Source organism: Mixophyes fleayi, chromosome 4 (genome assembly GCF_038048845.1).
Source record: "Mixophyes fleayi isolate aMixFle1 chromosome 4, aMixFle1.hap1, whole genome shotgun sequence".
NCBI lineage: Eukaryota > Metazoa > Chordata > Amphibia > Anura > Limnodynastidae > Mixophyes > Mixophyes fleayi.
Window position 1 is genome coordinate 345549316 of NC_134405.1, and position 19664 is coordinate 345568979.

A 19664-nucleotide genomic window follows, 5' to 3' on the forward strand; every position below is an offset into this window, starting at 1 on the left:
TATCACGTCTATACAAACATTGGCTCAATTGTAAATTAGAGAAGTGTTCCTTCAAACTAACTCAAATGCCTTTTTTTCCAATACATTGTCTCAGACTCTGGTCTACAACTGAACCCCGAGAAAGTCCATGCCACTCTGGATTGGCCATAACCCATTGGCCCCAAGGTTATCCAATGATTTCTCGGCTTTGCCAATTACTACAGACAATTTGTTTAGGGATACTCCACACTAGCTGTTCCCATCATTTTTCTCACTCGCAAAGGGTCAGATGTTAAGACTTGGATTATAGCTGCGTCTGAAGCCTTAAATTCCCTCAAAGTGGAATTCTCTTCAGCTCCTGTCCTCAAACAACCGGACATTACCATGCCCTATTTCTTGTAAGTCGATGCCTCTTCTGTTGGGGTAGGAGCTGTATTGTCTGAGAGATCTTCCGCTGGGAGGTTACACCCCTTTGATTTCTTTTCTCAAAAATTCCTTCCGGCCGAATGGAATTATATTATTGTAGACAAGAAACTTCTACCAATTAAATTCGCCATTGCCAAATGGAGATAACTTCTTGAAGGTTCCCGCTTTCCCATAACCATATTTAATTCTCATAAAAATCTGCTGTATCTACAATCTGTTCAATGTTGAAATCATCACAAGCCAGCTGGTCTCTCTCAATTTGACCTTGATATTACTGTTAGAGGGGGGCAAAAACAAGGAAGCTCATGTTCTCATTCTCTCTGTCAAGCGTTTGAAGATGGAAAAATCTCGAAGAGCCAGAGAATCATCCCCTTTTGGCCCATTCTGGCGAGACCTTCACCACCCCATCCAATTTCAGAAGAAACTTCTACAATGGGTGCATTCATCTCGCTTTTCTGGGTATGTCTGTACTCGATAAACTCTGGAGCTCACATCAAGGAACTATTGGTGGCCAACTCTTCAGATGGATGTAAGGGAATATGTTTCTGACGTGCAACTTGTGCTGAACACTAGATCCCTCATCAAGCACCTTTGGCCTTCATCATCATCATCATAATCACCATTTATTTATATAGCGCCACTGATTCCGCAGCGCTGTACAGAGAACTCACTCACATCAGTCCCAGCCCCATTGGAGCTTACAGTCTAAATTCCTTAACACACACACACACACACACACACACACACACACACACACACCACACACACACAGACTAGAGTCAATTTTTGATATCAGCCAATTAACCTACCAGTATGTTTTTGGAGTGTGGGAGGAAACCGGAGCACCCGGAGGAAACCCACGTAAACACGGGGAGAACATACAAACTCCTTACAGATAAGGTCATGGTCGGGAATTGAACTCATGACCCCAGCGCTGTGAGGTAGAAGTGCTAACCACTACGCCACCGTGCTTCCTCTGCCCATTCCTGTGAGAACATGAACCCACATTGCCATGGACTTCATCACCGATCTAACTCCAAGTAAAATGTAATAGAATCTGGGTAGTTGTGGATCGTTTCTCTAAGATGACCCATTTAATTCCACTAACTGGTTTACCTTTGACATCAGCCCTTGCTAAAAAATGTCCTCATGGATGTCCTCAAGAGATTGTTTCATCTTCAAGAGATCTTAACGGAGGTGCTACCACTAAACTTCATTTTAGACCAATTGTCAACATAATACAACAACATATAACAATATAATAATAACAGTTTAAATAAATAGAAATAAAGGAGTTTTTATGTTACAAATATGTCCATTAACAGCACAAACTTTGCTCTTCTATGTTGAAAATAAATCCCAGAGAATCAAATATGTTTCAATGTTCACATCAAGAAAATATCAATCACAAACCGTCACAAATACGTCACCTCTCTGGACAATGTGCAGCGGATTTTGAAGACTGACACTGAAGATGGAGATTTCAACCTCTGTGTCCGCTACGTCATCAGGAAAAGCGATGGCAACACTCCACATTCTCCCGGGGTTAGAGGACCGGTCTGAGGCGGAGAATCCTCTCCTGATACTGAGAGAGAGATAATAGAGAAGGGTGAAAAATCTCTGTCTATAGTAATAGTACTATGGTAATAGTAACCTAGGAATATAGTAATAATAATATGGTAATAGTAACTTAGGAATATAGTAATAATAATATGGTAATAGTAACCTAGGAATATAGTAATAATAATATGGTAATAGTAACCTAGGAATATAGTAATAATAATATGGTAATAGTAACCTAGGAATATAGTAATAGTACTATGGTAATAGTAACCTAGGAATATAGTAATAATAATATGGTAATAGTAACTTAGGAATATAGTAATAGTACTATGGTATTAGTAACCTAGGAATATAGTAATAGTACTATGGTATTAGTAACCTAGGAATATAGTAATAATAATATGGTAATAGTAACCTAGGAATATAGTTATAATAATATGGTAATAGTAACCTAGGAATATAGTAATAGTACTATGGTAATAGTAACCTAGGAATATAGTAATAATAATATGGTAATAGTAACCTAGGAATATAGTAATAATAATATGGTAATAGTAACCTAGGAATATAGTAATAATAATATGGTAATAGTAACCTAGGAATATAGTAATAATAATATGGTAATAGTAACCTAGGAATATAGTAATAGTACTATGGTAATAGTAACCTAGGAATATAGTAATAATAATATGGTAATAGTAACTTAGGAATATAGTAATAGTACTATGGTATTAGTAACCTAGGAATATAGTAATAATAATATGGTAATAGTAACTTAGGAATATAGTAATAGTACTATGGTATTAGTAACCTAGGAATATAGTAATAATAATATGGTAATAGTAACTTAGGAATATAGTAATAGTAATATGGTAATAGTAACCTAGGAATATAGTAATAATAATATGGTAATAGTAACCTAGGAATATAGTAATAATAATATGGTAATAGTAACCTAGGAATATAGTAATAGTACTATGGTAATAGTAACCTAGGAATATAGTAATAATAATATGGTAATAGTAACCTAGGAATATAGTAATAATAATATGGTAATAGTAACCTAGGAATATAGTAATAGTACTATGGTAATAGTAACCTAGGAATATAGTAATAATGATATGATAATAGTAACTTAGGAATAATGGAGTAGTAATATGGAAATAGTAAGAATAGTAATATGGTAACAGTGATATATCGTAATATTATAGTAGAAATATATAATAATATAAGAGTAGAATTATATAATCATTTAATAGTAGTAATATTTAGTATTATAGGGTAGTAATATGGTAATAATATGTGACATGAGTGATTTGAAATAAAATAACGGTAATTTACCATTAATGTAATATTAAACTTACAAATATAACTCAAAAGTGATACTAAGCTTAAATTTGTAGCAGAAGTCCTTAATGTTTTTTATAATGTTTAATAAATACAAGTGTAATTGTAATAATAGCAGAAATATCTACTCTTATACATATTTATTCTGCTCTTATTAACCATTGCATGTCTGGATGATTGTATTGTAACTTTATGTAGGAATTTGATTGTAGTTAAGATTCTGCAGTCAGAATAAGAGGAATAAGATAAGTGAATATTTTCCAGACCATGTAGTAGGCACGGATTACAAATGATATAGGACCACTTAGAAATAACTGGCTCTTGGATGTGCTGTAATGAATAAGCAATACACAGTGCCACAATTTATACTTAAAGCACTACTGCCATCTACTGTTTAAAGTATAATATAGGATTAGAAATATATAGTTATATAACAATAGTGATATATAGTAATATAAGAGTGGTCTCTTTATCATCATCTGTTATACCAGCTGTACCCCTGTTACAATCAGCCAGTGGATGTGCAACGTCTATTAAATCTATGCTATCCCGATACACATGCATTGTTTGTCTGTTTAAGACTATTATTCCAGGCTTGTGTAGTGGGATCACATCTCTCTGTAACCTTATACATTCAGCCTGTGTAGGGTATATTTCTAGTGCCTAGTGTGTATTTCTTCTAAGTGTGTGTGTGTGTGTGAGACAAATGTGCATTAAGAATTATAGCACAATAAGAGACGGAGAACAGTCTATCAGGGAACACAACTACAAGGAGACACATGCGCTTCCAGGCTCTTTCAGTCTTACCCCCAATGTCCAATGCTAACTACCAGCCCCCTCCATCTTCTCCTCTGTTTCAACCCCCTTGTTTTTCCCCTCCACCCCTTTAGATTGCAAGCTCTCAGGTTCAGTGCCCTCCCTACCCTCTGTCTCACTCCTGCACCTTCGTCATCAACCTCATCTGTACTTATTGTGTTGTCTGATTTGTTTTTGTGGCTGATTTGTTAAACAGATTACCTAGCACTACGGAGTTTAGTTGTGACTTACAGTTATACAATGATGATATATTTAGTGATATAATTGTTATTACCATGTTACTACTAACTAAGTAGTAAAATCTGGTAATATATGCATAGTAATATATAGTAGTATATAGTATAGTGGTATAGATACAGTAAAACATAATAATATAGGTGTAAGTAGTAATATAGGTGTAGCATTATATAGTAATATGATGGTAACAATAGTAATATAACAGTAGTATTTATGCACTTACACTGTTACGGCCTCACAGAACGCGCTGACGGAGGTATTTTTGCTCAGAGATGTTTCCAGTAGTTGAATTTTCCAGTCATTTGTCTAAGAAAGAGAAATTATTAGTAATTATCCACTATAACTAACATGATCTTCATATTATTGCAGAGAACATCTCCTCAATCGAATGTCAATCAGTCAGCGACTCGTGACGTCACGTCCTCCATAGACAGACTTACAGAGTGCTGCCCCCTAGTGGTCGCTATAAGACTCATGTATAATGTTTATCTCTTCTCCCTCTACTGAGAACAAATCCATAAGGGATTGTAGTCACCGATGTCCACATAGATCCTAACTGGAGGTTCTTACAGTCCCAGACATAGAGGGCCTGAGTCATTAAGGAGAGCAAAGCATAAAAAATTAGTAACTTTGCACCTGGGCAAAACCATGTTGCATTGGAGGGGAGGTAAATTTAAAATGTTGGGACAGATTTATAGTTGGGGTAGGACATGTCCTAGATCAACTTTAAATTTCAGTGTAATAATAAAGCTATCAAGTATTTGTGAGCTAGATGAAAAAACAGCCAGTATTTATCTTATGTGCAAAATAATAAACTAATTTGAACCCCTTAAATTGTAACATGGTTTGTCCCAGAGAACATTTACTCCTTTTTTGCCTTAATGACTCCGGCCCAGAGTCTCCAAGGAATGTTCTACAATGATGGAGACTGGAGCTGAAGCACCAGGACAGTCGCTGCCGTTCATGTTACACAAATATATCTATTTATCCCACATTTGTTTAATCTCCACCTCAATATATACCTGGCACAAATACGTCCTTCAATGAAGAAATGGTGCTTTAATCAGTTCTGAATTTTGAAAATGTATCAATAATTCTCAAGCTTTATATTATATTTAAAAGCTCAGGTGAAATTCAAGTTAGATGAACAGGATGAAACATGTCTGAGCTGTATTGTAGTAATAAAATTACAGACACAGTGAACCAGGTTATTGTTTATTTTAGCGTCTTTAAGATCTGCAAATTGCAAACTTCAAACTATGAACCACAAATTTTGAACCGTAAATGTGAAGTTCGCACTGCGGGGGGGAAGGGCGCCCGTGGCATCAATACAGATTTAACTGGCTGGTTATATCGCAAACAAACTTGAGGCCCTTCAAACTAATTTGCTTCAATATTGAGCAGTTTCAAGTGATTCCAGCATCTGGACCGTCCCATTCATTCAAATGTTTACATTTTACTGCAAAATTCCTCTTGTTTTAGCTCCATATGATTAAGCCTCTTAATTACATGTGTCACGTCTGCTATGGTTTTATTATACTGTTGGGAAACCTAGATGTGTGTTTTCCCGCAAAAGTTCGCCCCATAATATGCACAGGATGAGATACGATCTCCAAAGTGTAAGAGACGTCCAGTACTGTTACATAGAAGGAGCACCATAATATGCACAGGATGAGATATGATCTCCAAAGTGTAAGAGACGTCCAGTACTGTTACATAGAAGGAGCACCATAATATGTACAGGATGAGATACGATCTCCAAAGTGTAAGAGACGTCCTGTACTGTTACATAGAAGGAGCACCATAATATGCACAGGATGAGATACGATCTCCAAAGTGTAAGAGACATCCTGTACTGCTACATAGAAGGAGCACCATAATATGCACAGGATGGGATACGATCTCCAAAGTGCAAGAGACGTGTAGTACTGTTACATAGAAGGAGCACCATAATATGCACAGGATGAGATACGATCTCCAAAGTGTAAGAGACGTCCTGTACTGTTACATAGAAGGAGCACCATAATATGCACAGGATGAGATACGATCTCCAAAGTGTAAGAGACGTCCTGTACTGTTACATAGAAGGAGCACCATAATATGCACAGGATGAGATACGATCTCCAAAGTGTAAGAGACGTCCTGTACTGTTACATAGAAGGAGCACCATAATATGCACAGGATGAGATACGATCTCCAAAGTGTAAGAGACGTCCTGTACTGTTACATAGAAGGAGCACCATAATATGTACAGGATGAGATACGATCTCCAAAGTGTAAGAGACGTCCTGTACTGTTACATAGAAGGAGCACCATAATATGCACAGGATGAGATACGATCTCCAAAGTGTAAGAGACGTCCTGTACTGTTACATAGAATGAGCACCATATTGAATCATATTTCTGTACCCAATAAGCTCGTGCCGTAACTAAACTGCATTAATCACGGCTCTGACATTTTGTAAATGAGCTTTGCTGCCATTGTTTCAAAGCCTAAACATTTGACCTCTTCTTCCAAGAACCTGGGTAGAAATAGACATTTACATTACTGGAGATAGCTTGTGAGCCTTAAGCCTGAATGTGACTCATCAGTAAAATGTACAAGACAAACGCTGCAATGTGTGGTACATATCTAGGGCCTGATACATTAAGGAAGGTTAAGCATGTAAGATAAAACCATGTTGCATTGGAGGGTGGGGGGTAAATTTAAAATGTGAGGGCAGATTTATAGTTGGGGTAATGCACGTCCTAGATCAACTTTAAATTTCAGTGTACAAATAAGCTATCAAGTCTTTGTGTCCTACATGAATAAACAGACACTATTTTCCTTATGTGCAAAATAATAAACTCATTTGCACCCCTTGTAATGCAACATGGTTTTGCCCAGAAAACGTACTCAATTTTTTCCTTAACTTTCCTTAATGAATCAGGCCCCTATTACTTACAGGATTGAATAATAATTGTATATTTAGTGCATGTGGGACAATACATCCTGGTGTTAGTCATTGACAATTCCACAGCTGACATCTTACTCTTTGACGTCCTCCCATCCCTTGGCCTTTGCGGCACTATCCGTTCTTGATTTACCTTCAGTTTCTCTTTCTCTGGTGCCTGCTCCCCTCCTGTCCCTTTCCCAACACTCTGTTTTTGGCCCATTACTTTTCTCTCTTTACACTTCCTCCCTTGGTCAAGTCATCGGTTCCTTTGACCTCCGGTATCACCTCTCTTATCCTCCCGTTCCTCCCCCGACCTCTCTCCTCTCCCATGTGTCGGACTGCCCATCTTTCTACCACCGAGCATCTCAGCCCCTCCTCTCATCTCCACTAAGATTGATAGTATCACTCAGTGTCAGATCATCATTGATCCCATCCTCAATTTTGATCCCCACATCTAGTCCCTTCGCCGCTCCCATCACCTCCACCTTCTCACCAGTGCCAAGATTCACCCTTTCCTCCCCCTGGATGCTCTCATCCAGTCTTGTCATCTCCAATCTTCTCCTCTCTTGCTTGGCTGACAAGTGTCTGTCCTCTCTGAAATCTGTGCTGAATGCGGCATTGTGACTAATATTCCTTTCCCAATGCTGCTCCTCTCTGCAAACCATCCATTGGCTCCGCATTCCCCGGATACAATTCAAGTTGATTACCCTCACTTATAAAGCCCTTGTTAATGTCTCCCCTTCCTACATCTCCGCTACTCACCCACTATGTTCTGCCAATGACCTTCTCCTCATCACCTATCACCCCCTCACACTCCATCCTTCAGGACATTTCCTGCGCTGCTCCCCACGGTTGGAGCTCCCTGCCCCACCAGAGTCGACCTCATCCTCAAACCTTTCAGAGGCTCCCTTAAAACTCATCTTTACACACTTACCTACCTGGCCCCATCCTCAGACAACTCCCTCACGCTCCACCTGCTCCTTTCACTCCACCTCTATCGTCTCCGTTTATTACCCTAATCCTCTTAATGTTACTCTCACAAGTTTGGTCCCTCTACCTCCTCCCTGTAATGTTTCCTGTGTTCTAGTTGTGTCCGCTATGTAGAAGCTTTCGCTGTAGTCTTTTGTATTGGTTTTTACTGATTCTATTGTTTCTCTTGTCCCTTACGTATCTGTATTTTTTGTTGCGGCGCTGCGGATTCCGTGGTGCCAGATAACTAAGATGATGATTATTATTCAGGACAGTCTCAAGTTGCTCAGTATACATTGTAACTTCCTCTGCTATAAGGACTGGGGATTCCCGCACTTCGGGAGAGTAGCACTGGAACCCGAGTATGTTGGTTCTGTGTTTCTGCATACTCCTTGTGTTACCCTATCACCCTGTGTTACCTTTGACCTTGTATCATCCTATGAACCTGTGTTACCTTTGACCTTGTATTACCCTTATCTCAAGGCAAGAAAAAGCACTCTGTAGCGAAACGCGCGTTGGTTAAGCTGTGCACTATTTCACCAAGCAGAATTTCTATTTCAGCAACCACCGATAGGTAGATAGCACTTCACCCCTGACCCAAATCTATAGAGGGAACCATATAATTGTCTATGGTTGAATCCCTCTTGAATTTTAAATATTATTGACTACTGCTATATACTAGTTAAGAGAACTTCAATAATTAAAGGGACTTGATTTAAACAGGCGATTGCAGATTATTAGATGTACAATACTGCAATTCAATTCCTTACGTATTATATGAATGATTCAATGGTGGAACTGTTATAGCAGAAATATAGGGAAATCTGCACAGCTATTTTATATCATATTTCACAACTATGTGACAATAAAAGTTACGTTTTATTTAATAACAGGGGTAGATGCAAATGGGAAAATTATTCTACAAGACTGCAGTGCACCTAATTGGTGCCTACTTTGTCTCTTCTTTATTTTGCTGTAAGAAGGGGTGGGGTCAGAGTAAGATGGAGCAGATTCAACAGAGAATGGGTGGAGTCAATGTAGAGGGGGAGGAGGTCAGTGTACAAGGGGCGGAGTCAGTATTGAAGGGGGTGGAGACATGGGAGAGAAGCATAATGAGGTAGGTAGCAGACTAAGGGGGAGATGATAGAATGTCAGGCCAATATTGGAATGCACTCAAGTAACCCAATGACATAAATGATGAAACTTACAGGTGGCTTCAGATGTCCAGAATTCTCGGGGGAGTATCCATGACCGTCATATAATGACGCCCTTCTAATGTGACTTCTGTCTTCCTCTAAACCCGGCCAGCTGCCGTCATTCAATGTGTGGCTTCTCACAAGTGTCCTATTGTTGGCATCTGGAGGATCAATATTCCGTAGATAATCAATATGGTGGTAGTGGACACTAGGATCACTGCAATAAACATCTCCATAATTCACAAACCCGATCCCAAAGCCTCCAACATTTGGTGGATTTGGTAATTCTTGAGTCACTGTCGTATCAATAATCTCCTCATTGGGCGCGGGTGGGAACCAGGACTGTTGTTCCTCAATCCAGCTGTTAGTTATAAATCCGTATGGGACGTGTGATGTTGGCACATTGCTCCTTTCTGTCAGTGCGGTATCAAATCCGAGAGCTGGGGAACCATATATTCCTACATTCTGGAATGGATTCTCGTTCCCGTACCCTGGATCAGAATGGACGACAGGAGAAGAGAATTGTGGGACTCGGTCGCTGGGGTTAGAATTCAACACATGATCCGAAAACCCAATATTGAAACCAGCTTCCATGTTTGATGTAATTTCTGCCCTAGATCTTCAGTGATTTCATGAATGAGACCAAATCTGTATGTAGGAAAACAAATAGGTTATTAGTTCATCACTATGTTATAATTCTGTATTCAAATTTTGTTACAATACAACATTGACCCAGAGGTAATATTACACATTAGAGATGAGCTAAATTGCAGAAACTATGCTGAGGAATATTTCCTTATTTCCCATTCGGATGCAGAATTTTGCTTTGAGTGTTCCCAACGGAAGTTCCAGCTGTTGAACCTCCACACACAGCCGAGCGATTTAACCCCATTAGTTTCCCAGCTCAGGTTGCAAAACGTAAAAGACAGAAATTACCGCACGGTGCAGAAAGGTAAAACAAAGCAGCGACTCCAAGATTGTATCGCTGGAACGCCGCATCCCTGCGCAATTCATCATGAAATTCTATACGTGCTACATTGTGTCTCTATATATAATAATCCTCATCACAGAGAGATCTTGTGAAGTTAGTGAGATCACTGCAAGCTACAGGGTCACTCGCACACATTACTACTTCTCTACGCTATCTTATACTATTGTGGTGTATACACATTTCTTGTTCCTGAGGTAAACCTGGTGCAGATGGTACAGATGTGGAGAAGGATGAATCCTGAAAAAGTCTGACTGAGCACATGTACGAAAAGTCATGTCTGCGACTTTTTAATCATCATCATTAATTTATTTATATAGCACCACTAATTCCGCAGCGCTGTACAAAGAACGCACTCACATCACTTATGTTAAGGGTGCAAATGCATCAAATTTTGCATAGTCCGGACAACTACAATATGTTGCTCACAATAAAAAAATGGAATACACTAAACACGATGCACAGTGTCAGTAATACAGGATATAATATAATATATCAGTAATACAGGATATAATATGTCAGTAATACAGGATATATTATAAGATGTCAGTAACACAGGATATAATATATTATGTCAGTAACACAGGATATAATATGCCAGTAATACAGTATATAATATAACAGGATGCACAGTGTCAGTAATACAGGATATAATATAATATGTCAGTAATACAGGATATAATATGTCAGTAATACAGGATATATTATAAGATGTCAGTAACACAGGATATAATATAACAGGATGTTCAGGGTCAGTAACACAGGATATATTATAAGATGTCAGTAACACAGGATATAATATGTCAGTAATACAGGATATAATATAACAGGATGCGCAGGGTCAGTAATACAGGATATATTATAATATGTCAGTAACACAGGATATAATATAATATGTCAGTAACACAGGATATAATATAATATGTCAGTAACACAGGATATAATATAATATGTCAGTAACACAGGATATAATATAATATGTCAGTAACACAGGATATAATATAATATGTCAGTAACACAGGATATAATATAATATGTCAGTAACACAGGATATAATATAATATGTCAGTAATACAGGATATAATATGTCAGTAATACAGGATATAATATGTCAGTAACACAGGATATAATATAATATGTCAGTAACACAGGATATAATATGTCAGTAATACAGGATATAATATAACAGGATGCGCAGTGTCAGTAATACAGGATATATTATAATATGTCAGTAACACAGGATATAATATAATATGTCAGTAACACAGGATATAATATAATATGTCAGTAACACAGGATATAATATAATATGTCAGTAATACGAGGCACAGGGCACAGTTACAATGTAATCACACTCAGCACGTGATACTGACACACACACATATGTAAATAGACGTGTTCCATGCAGTACCTGGCACACTCTGTCCTGTTATCTGGTGCTGATTTGGATAAATAAAGATCCCATCATCCCAATAATTCTCCCTGTGCCGGTGTCTCCACGTCCACAAGGGCGGCAGTAAGTAGTACAGATGGGGTATAGAGCTCAGATCTAAGTATGTGACCCCCCTCTATCTCCTGCTCTCAGGGATCTTCCCACTAACTGTATTTACTTTATTACTAGGTTACAGCACAGACTGATATCAGCCGGTAACGCTGGGTAATGATTACACAGAGACGTATGTTCTGTTCTGACAGACTCACAGCTCTGCGTTTACCAGATTGTCAGTTGTCTGTGACATATTAAGTCGGGTGCAGATCACACGGTTCATGAATGTCTGCTCAGATATCGCATCAGTGTGTACGCTCCATGATCATGTTATATTGTACCAGAGCACATTGTATCTGCTGCTTTGGTTTTATAAACTTTATAAAAATCACAATCAGCGATAGAACGATGTCGGGCACATATGGCAGTGTGTAGTACACTCACCACCAGCAGTGTAGGCAGATATCTGTACAGTGTACAGAGTCAGGGTCTGTTCAGCAGATGGTTATGAGAGATGTAGATCACAGATCTGTAGGTAAGTTGTGTAGGTGTGTACACATGGGTTGGCTGCTCATCGGGACTTTCAGTTGTTGGTGAAATCGCTGAAGACATTGATCTGTGGTAAGATTACATAGGTGTGTACCCAGGTGTTCACTCTCTCCTGGGGCAGGAACAGATATGAGGCTGCAAGTTAGCTCAGGTGTGTTACCTGCGTTATTACTCAGCTGTGTGTGTTACCTGTGTTATTACCCAGGTGTGTGTTACCTGTGTTATTACTCAGCTGTGTGTGTTACCTGCGTTATTACTCAGCTGTGTGTGTTACCTGTGTTATTACTCAGCTGTGTGTGTTACCTGTGTTATTACCCAGGTGTATGTTACCTGTGTTATTACTCAGCTGTGTGTGTTACCTGTGTTATTACTCAGCTGTGTGTGTTACCTGTGTTATTACCCAGGTGTATGTTACCTGTGTTATTACTTAGCTGTGTGTGTTACCTGTGTTATTACTCAGCTGTGTGTGTTACCTGTGTTATTACTCAGCTGTGTGTGTTACCTGTGTTATAACTCAGCTGTGTGTGTTACCTGTATTAATACTAAGCTGTGTGTGTTACCTGTGTTATTACTCAGCTGTGTGTGTTACCTGTGTTATTACTCAGCTGTGTGTGTTACCTGCGTTATTACCCAGGTGTATGTTACCTGTATTAATACTCAGCTGTGTGTGTTACCTGTATTAATACTAAGCTGTGTGTGTTACCTGTGTTATTACTCAGCTGTGTGTGTTACCTGTGTTATTACTCAGCTGTGTGTGTTACCTGCGTTATTACCCAGGTGTATGTTACCTGTATTAATACTCAGCTGTGTGTGTTACCTGTATTAATACTAAGCTGTGTGTGTTACCTGTGTTATTACTCAGCTGTGTGTGTTACCTGCGTTATTACCCAGGTGTATGTTACCTGTGTTATTACTCAGGTGTGTGTGTTACCTGTGTTATTACTCAGCTGTGTGTGTTACCTGTGTTATTACTCAGGTGTGTGTGTTACCTGTGTTATTACTCAGGTGTGTGTGTTACCTGTGTTATTACTCAGCTGTGTGTGTTACCTGTGTTATTACTCAGCTGTGTGTGTTACCTGTATTAATACTAAGCTGTGTGTGTTACCTGTGTTATTACTCAGCTGTGTGTGTTACCTGTGTTATTACTCAGCTGTGTGTGTTACCTGCGTTATTACCCAGGTGTATGTTACCTGTGTTATTACTCAGCTGTGTGTGTTACCTGTATTAATACTCAGCTGTGTGTGTTACCTGTGTTATTACTCAGCTGTGTGTGTTACCTGTGTTATTACTCAGCTGTGTGTGTTACCTGTGTTATTACTCAGGTGTGTGTGTTACCTGTGTTATTACTCAGCTGTGTGTGTTACCTGTATTAATACTAAGCTGTGTGTGTTACCTGTGTTATTACTCAGCTGTGTGTGTTACCTGTATTAATACTCAGCTGTGTGTGTTACCTGTGTTATTACTCAGCTGTGTGTGTTACCTGTGTTATTACTCAGGTGTGTGTGTTACCTGTGTTATTACTCAGCTGTGTGTGTTACCTGTATTAATACTAAGCTGTGTGTGTTACCTGTGTTATTACTCAGCTGTGTGTGTTACCTGTGTTCTGTTACTGTCAGGCATGTTTCAGAAGACACTTACCTGCCAGAGGTTAGATTTAGTGTCGGCGGTTCCCCATGACAAGGCTCCTGAGTGAGAGCGTTCCCTGCATTCCACCAATATTCCACCTTCTGATTGGACTTTGTATTGCAGTAGAACAGGTTGTGTGTGACTCACGGCTCCTGGGCTGTGAGCTAACTCTCCTGGCAGCAGAGCATCAAGCTAAATACTGGCAGATTGCTGGCATGTCGGGGATCACGGGGCTTATTCTATAAAAGTGGGGTCAAATATGGTGGGATGATGGCGTTAATGTAGCACCTAATGTAGCAACTTTTATGGAAATAAAATAGATTTATAGATAATGATGGAGTTCATGGTGGTAAACGGCATAGAAAGCGTTATTATTATTATTATTATTATTATTATTATTTATGGGGCTTTCATTTAACGTCTTTTTGAGACATAATTTGCTAAATTTTTCCCAAACTGTGCCTAGGCTGCCTTGGAGATCTCACATGGGTGCCTCCGCCAGGGCCAGTGATAAGCAAGGCGGGGACTGCTTGGTAATTATTTTGGCTTTGGGATGCCTTGAAAAATTTTTGGAGACCCTAAGGGTGCCTTGAACTAAAAAAGTTTGGAATCCACTGCACTTTGCTATTTTTATAGAAAACGTCTCTTTTTTTTTTACCTCAATCTGTACAGTTTGATTGGCAGAAAATGTGATTTGTGTGAACCATGAGAGTAAAATACAGTGCTATACCCTGACGGGGCAACTTGTGACCATGAAATGCTCTCAGATTTTACTGTCTTGATGAGATCACACAGTGCATTTCTGAAGGGAAAGTCTGCAAATCTGTCAGTCACTGTGTGTCTGCTCAGTTAGATAAGCTCCTCCCTCCTACTAAGGCAACCTGCAGCAGAGCAGTGAAGAAGGGCACAGACACACAACTATAAACACTCCAGTTATATTCTGAATATTTTTCAGCCTTTCAAAAGTGATCATGTCAGTTAGTAGATCTGCTGTACTGAGCCCCATCCACCGAGCCCGGCTGTCCATGTAGCGGCCTCCGATATTACTTCTCTAACCCACCTATAGAGAGCGCTAGATGTCTCTGCTGACCTGACCACACGGTATAAAAGTCACCAGGCCATGAAGGGGTTAAGCATGAATGATACAAGGAATAATTGTCAGTGTAGCAGCAAATTTTGGTGGAAGCCCCGCCCTCTTAGTGTAAGCCTGGCCCCATGTGAGATTTGGGCATTGGGACAGTTGTAAATAATAATACCTGCTCACTGCTTGTTGTATTTTCTCTTCTTCTGGTTGGTCCATTTATTGTGCCAGGGGGCGGGGTTATCAGAGATGAGAATTTTGGATACAAAATGTAACAATTGGTAGCCGAATAACAACTCTGGCGCCATCGTTTTATACTTTACTACTCTGCTGCTCCTGTGCAGAGATTTATTCCTAACCCCAGGAAAGGTCTCCTGGCATCTGATGTGAGTGTCACATTTCCCATCTCCTTTAGATTGTAAGCTCCAAAGGACAGGGAGCTATTAAAGTCATTTCATTGTTGTCCAATAATTATTGTCTATGCGATTTGTGTGGTTTCAAAGCAGAAGAAATTTATATAGCAAAAGTATCACAGTTCAATAAATAAATAGGTACAGTACAGCCGATACATGATACATAAGATACATACGCTGCGCGATGCTGCGCTCTGCTGGATCCAGCTACAGTCCTTCAGTCCGGAAGACTGTGGTCAGTGACTGACTAACTGATTCCAGGGAGCAGTATGTATACATTTGGTGTTACAGTAAATACAATACAGGTGACTTGGCAAGTTTCCATAGGTTCAGGCTTCAGGAAGGTCCAGTGTAATGCAGTCCATAGGTCAGTTCAAACAACCCCCGCCAAGGGTGGGGGTCAGATTTCCAAGGGTGGAGGTCAGCTCTCCAGATGATGAATACTAATGTTCCTGCCAAAAACTAGTTTAAACTGGTCTATTAGCATTACACAGACAATATCATTCTAACAATCTATTCCCTATCATCCATAACTAACATACGCAATGTGCGCTCCTTTCGGCGAATGAACCAGATGTCTGCGGATAAATAGGGGATTAGAATGATACCAAACATGACATGCTTCCTATGACCTGAACCTTAGATCTCACTAATGTGTACATATAACCTTATAATATATAACTATAAACCAAATAACATCTGCTCATAAACAACTGTGGATTGGAACTATTATATATATGAAAAATATATATATATAAGTGAAAGTGTAAGTGCGAGTGTATGCGTGCGTTATTTATCGTGCGATTGCGCCATGACACGTGGCGCACTGATCGCAATCGCACTGTAAAACAATATTAATCGTTATACTTTCTTTCATCCAATTATACGACTTTGACAGAGATCTATACCTCTTAAAGTGGTGTTTAATGTTTCTACTGCTCTTTCCTTTATTGTGAAGCTCTGTACCGGGTGGTTACATGACGTTAGCAGTGTCCTAACCCTGGGTCTGCTCCAGCTGTAATTATATGTTCAGACGCTGTGTTTGTGCAGATAGAATTTTGTGGCTTTTTAATGTTGCAGTTTTATACAGTCGGTCACTTTCTATAAGTGACCGACTGTCACCCCTGGTACGGAAGGAGGCCGCGGGGTATTTCATATCTGTAAGTTGTACAGGGGCGATACAGTTTACATGACGTTACCTGCACGGAGGAAATCTCAGGTCCTCATCTGTGGCCGTCGCTCTTTCCTCAATCTCTACCACTATTTGGAAAACAGAGTTTATTTTTGGAGCAGCACATGATCAGAGCGACGTGCCAGCATTTCATGGGGCTCAGATTTCCTGCATGAAGATCTGAGCAGATATCACGGGACAGTTGTACAATATGTTTGAGTTCCAGTCTCTGCGCATGTCACAAAAATATTAAAACAAAGTGTCTATGTGACGTGTGGATGTGCCAGGTGACATTTATTCATAGAAAGTCGGTATTTCCACAGTCACCTGACTGATGGGCTCGGAACTGACACACAGGGAAGGGACTGGAGATAAGTGGACAGTGGGGAGAGTCAGCGATAAGGCTGCCGGACCTCTGAACTGAAGCAGCCACAGACGTAACAAGAGACAAACATGGCAGCACAGAAACAGAGAAAGTAAAGAAATGACAGGATGAGGAGCCTCTTGCAGAGAACCTTTATATCAGCTACTGTAAAGTTTTATATTTATGGCAGATTGACACTCAGCTGACACCAGATGCTACAACACAAAGCCCCTGTATCCAGGGCCACCTTAACAACAGTATGGGCCCCCGGGCACAGCAGAGCACTGGGGCCCCTATATATAAATATGTAAGTAAAGAAAAAAAATTATATATATATATATAAATCCAACTTAAACGATCCAAACAATTCCAACTATAAAAGTAAAGTACCAGAACAATATTGTTTAATTCGTGGTATTTGATTCCCATCCTTACAGGCCAGCTATGTGGAATTTATCTTTATATAACCTTATAAATGATTTTCTGTACCATTAGAGTGTGTGTGTGTAAAAAAAAAAAGTGAATATATATATTTATATATAAAGTTAGTCACTTTTTTTTTTCAAATCCCCCTCTTAACTTACCTTTCAATCGCGTTGCGTCGAATCCTCTTCTGTACTTCATCGCACGCAATGTTCTTCAATGCTGTGCTCGCAATGAATGTCGGGCGTGATGACATCATCATGCCCGACATTCACTGCGAATGCATCACGGAAGAGAGGACCAGGGAGTGAGCGCAAAAGGTAAGTTTCTTTTTTTTTTTTTTTTCTTTACAGGATTATTTACAGCAGACCTGCCAGGGCCCCCTTCCCCCCTGGACCCCCGGGCACCTGCCTGTATCTCCACTAGGTCAGGTGCGGACCTAGTGGAGACCAGCAAGAAACACAGGTCACAGAAAAGAGTTTCAAGCAGAATAAAAAACAAAGGAAGAAGAAGGAACAGGACACAGAAGAAAACATCCATTATACGGAGCAAACTCAGCTTTTATCCCATCTGTGCCTCAATATGCAGAGATTGCGCTGATCTCCTGTAAGCTCCAATGGGGCAGGGAGTGATGTGAGTGAGTTCTCTGTACAGCGCTGCAGAATCAGTGGCGCTATATAAATAAATGATGATGATGATGATGATTTCCACCAAAGTCTATAGATTCTGTAAACTAATGGCGGCATTTTGCACGGGACGAGGGGAGGCGCTAGGAGGAGGATGGATGCACCTGTACGTCTAGTTTTGTGCAGTAAGATTATTAAACTGGGATAAAGCCCATTGTTAGCGCGGTTCCTTCTCAGGTTAGATTTCATTGTCAAATGTGCAGTCAGGGAAACATTTTGCAGAACAGCTTTGAGAAGTTCTCTAATCTGTACTTGAGATCTTATCAGTAATTAAATGTTCCTTTATAATGTTCCAGCTTTTGTCAACTATATTAAAATGATTTAAAGGGGATTTGCAATGAAATGCAGTATACATACTCTATCCCAGAAGAAGTGATACTATGCATTTATCACATATCCCAGTATACAGAACAGAAGTGGTACTATGCAGTTATCACATATCCCAGTATACAGAACAGAAGTGCTACTATGCAGTTATCACATATCCCAGTATACAGAACAGAAGTGGTACTATGCAGTTATCACGTATCCCAGTATACAGAATAGAAGTGATACTATGCATTCATCACATATCCAAGTATACAGAACAGAAGTGGTACTATGCAATTTTAAGAACCGGGACGAGAATGGTCAATTTATTCTGCTATGTGACTAGGGTAGGATTGGGAACAGGGGAGGGCTAGCAAATTTTAGCCTGGGTGACAAGACTCGACTCAGCAGCCTATTAGGAATATTTTAAAGGAAAAAAATGTAGGTGGCCCAGTGACCAAGGCAGCCCAATATGGGACCAGCCTGGAAGGCAGATGCCCCCCTGCCCCCATCCCAGCCCAGCCCAGATTAAGAACACTTAAGGACAAGGTCAGCTGATGAAATAAGCTAAAAATTGCAGCAAAATGCAGAATCAGGTGAATATTCAGCTCTTCTCTAATCCGCAGTACACAGCACCATCTAGTGGCCAAAGATAAAAGCTGCAAGGACTCAGAAAATGCAGTTATAGAGGAAAACTGTATTATTGCAGAATGAATAGAGAGAGATAACCTGCCTGGCCCTGTCCCCACAATGCTCCTGAACTGACATCTGGACCTACCATAACCTCACAGGCAGCCACCTACTGCTCCCAGGAAGACAACACCAGCAAGGCCCCTCCGAATAGTATTCAATATAGAACCATTCTAGTGCCCACTATACAATACAGTGGTAATGCTGAGGGCCGATATACAATACAGAGAACATTGTAAGGTCCACTACACAATACAAGGTGCATTATAGTGACAGTGGCACACTGGGGAGTGGGGGTTCAGTTACCTTTCTCTAATCATGGAACCCCCAAGTTAGTTGGTATATTAAATAAACTATAACACATTGTCTGCAGCCTAGGACACATTTCCTTGGGCATCTGCATATGTTT

The 19664-nt window shown here is 39.8% G+C and overlaps 1 protein-coding gene across 4 annotated transcripts in view; it reads right to left on the reverse strand.

The window, feature by feature from the left end:
- The window catches only part of PIK3C2G (phosphatidylinositol-4-phosphate 3-kinase catalytic subunit type 2 gamma), a 122244-nt gene extending 105372 nt beyond the window's left edge, over positions 1–16872 (reverse strand). The window contains exons 1-4 of one of the 4 annotated variants that reach the window (XR_012691473.1): positions 11869–11985; positions 9482–10117; positions 4592–4674; positions 1836–1990 (exon numbers count right to left, since the gene is read on the reverse strand). Coding sequence is in view for 3 of the 4 variants with exons in the window: in XM_075210831.1 (XP_075066932.1) it covers positions 1836–1990; positions 4592–4674; positions 9482–10063 (820 nt within the window). In the remaining variant the exon portion in view is untranslated. Of the gene's footprint in view, positions 1–1835; positions 1991–4591; positions 4675–9481; positions 10118–11868; positions 11986–14130; positions 14230–16811 lie in introns of those variants that run through there. The other 3 variants (XM_075210831.1, XM_075210830.1, XM_075210829.1) reach the window with 3 other exon arrangements.
- Between the last annotated feature and the right edge of the window lie 2792 nt (positions 16873–19664).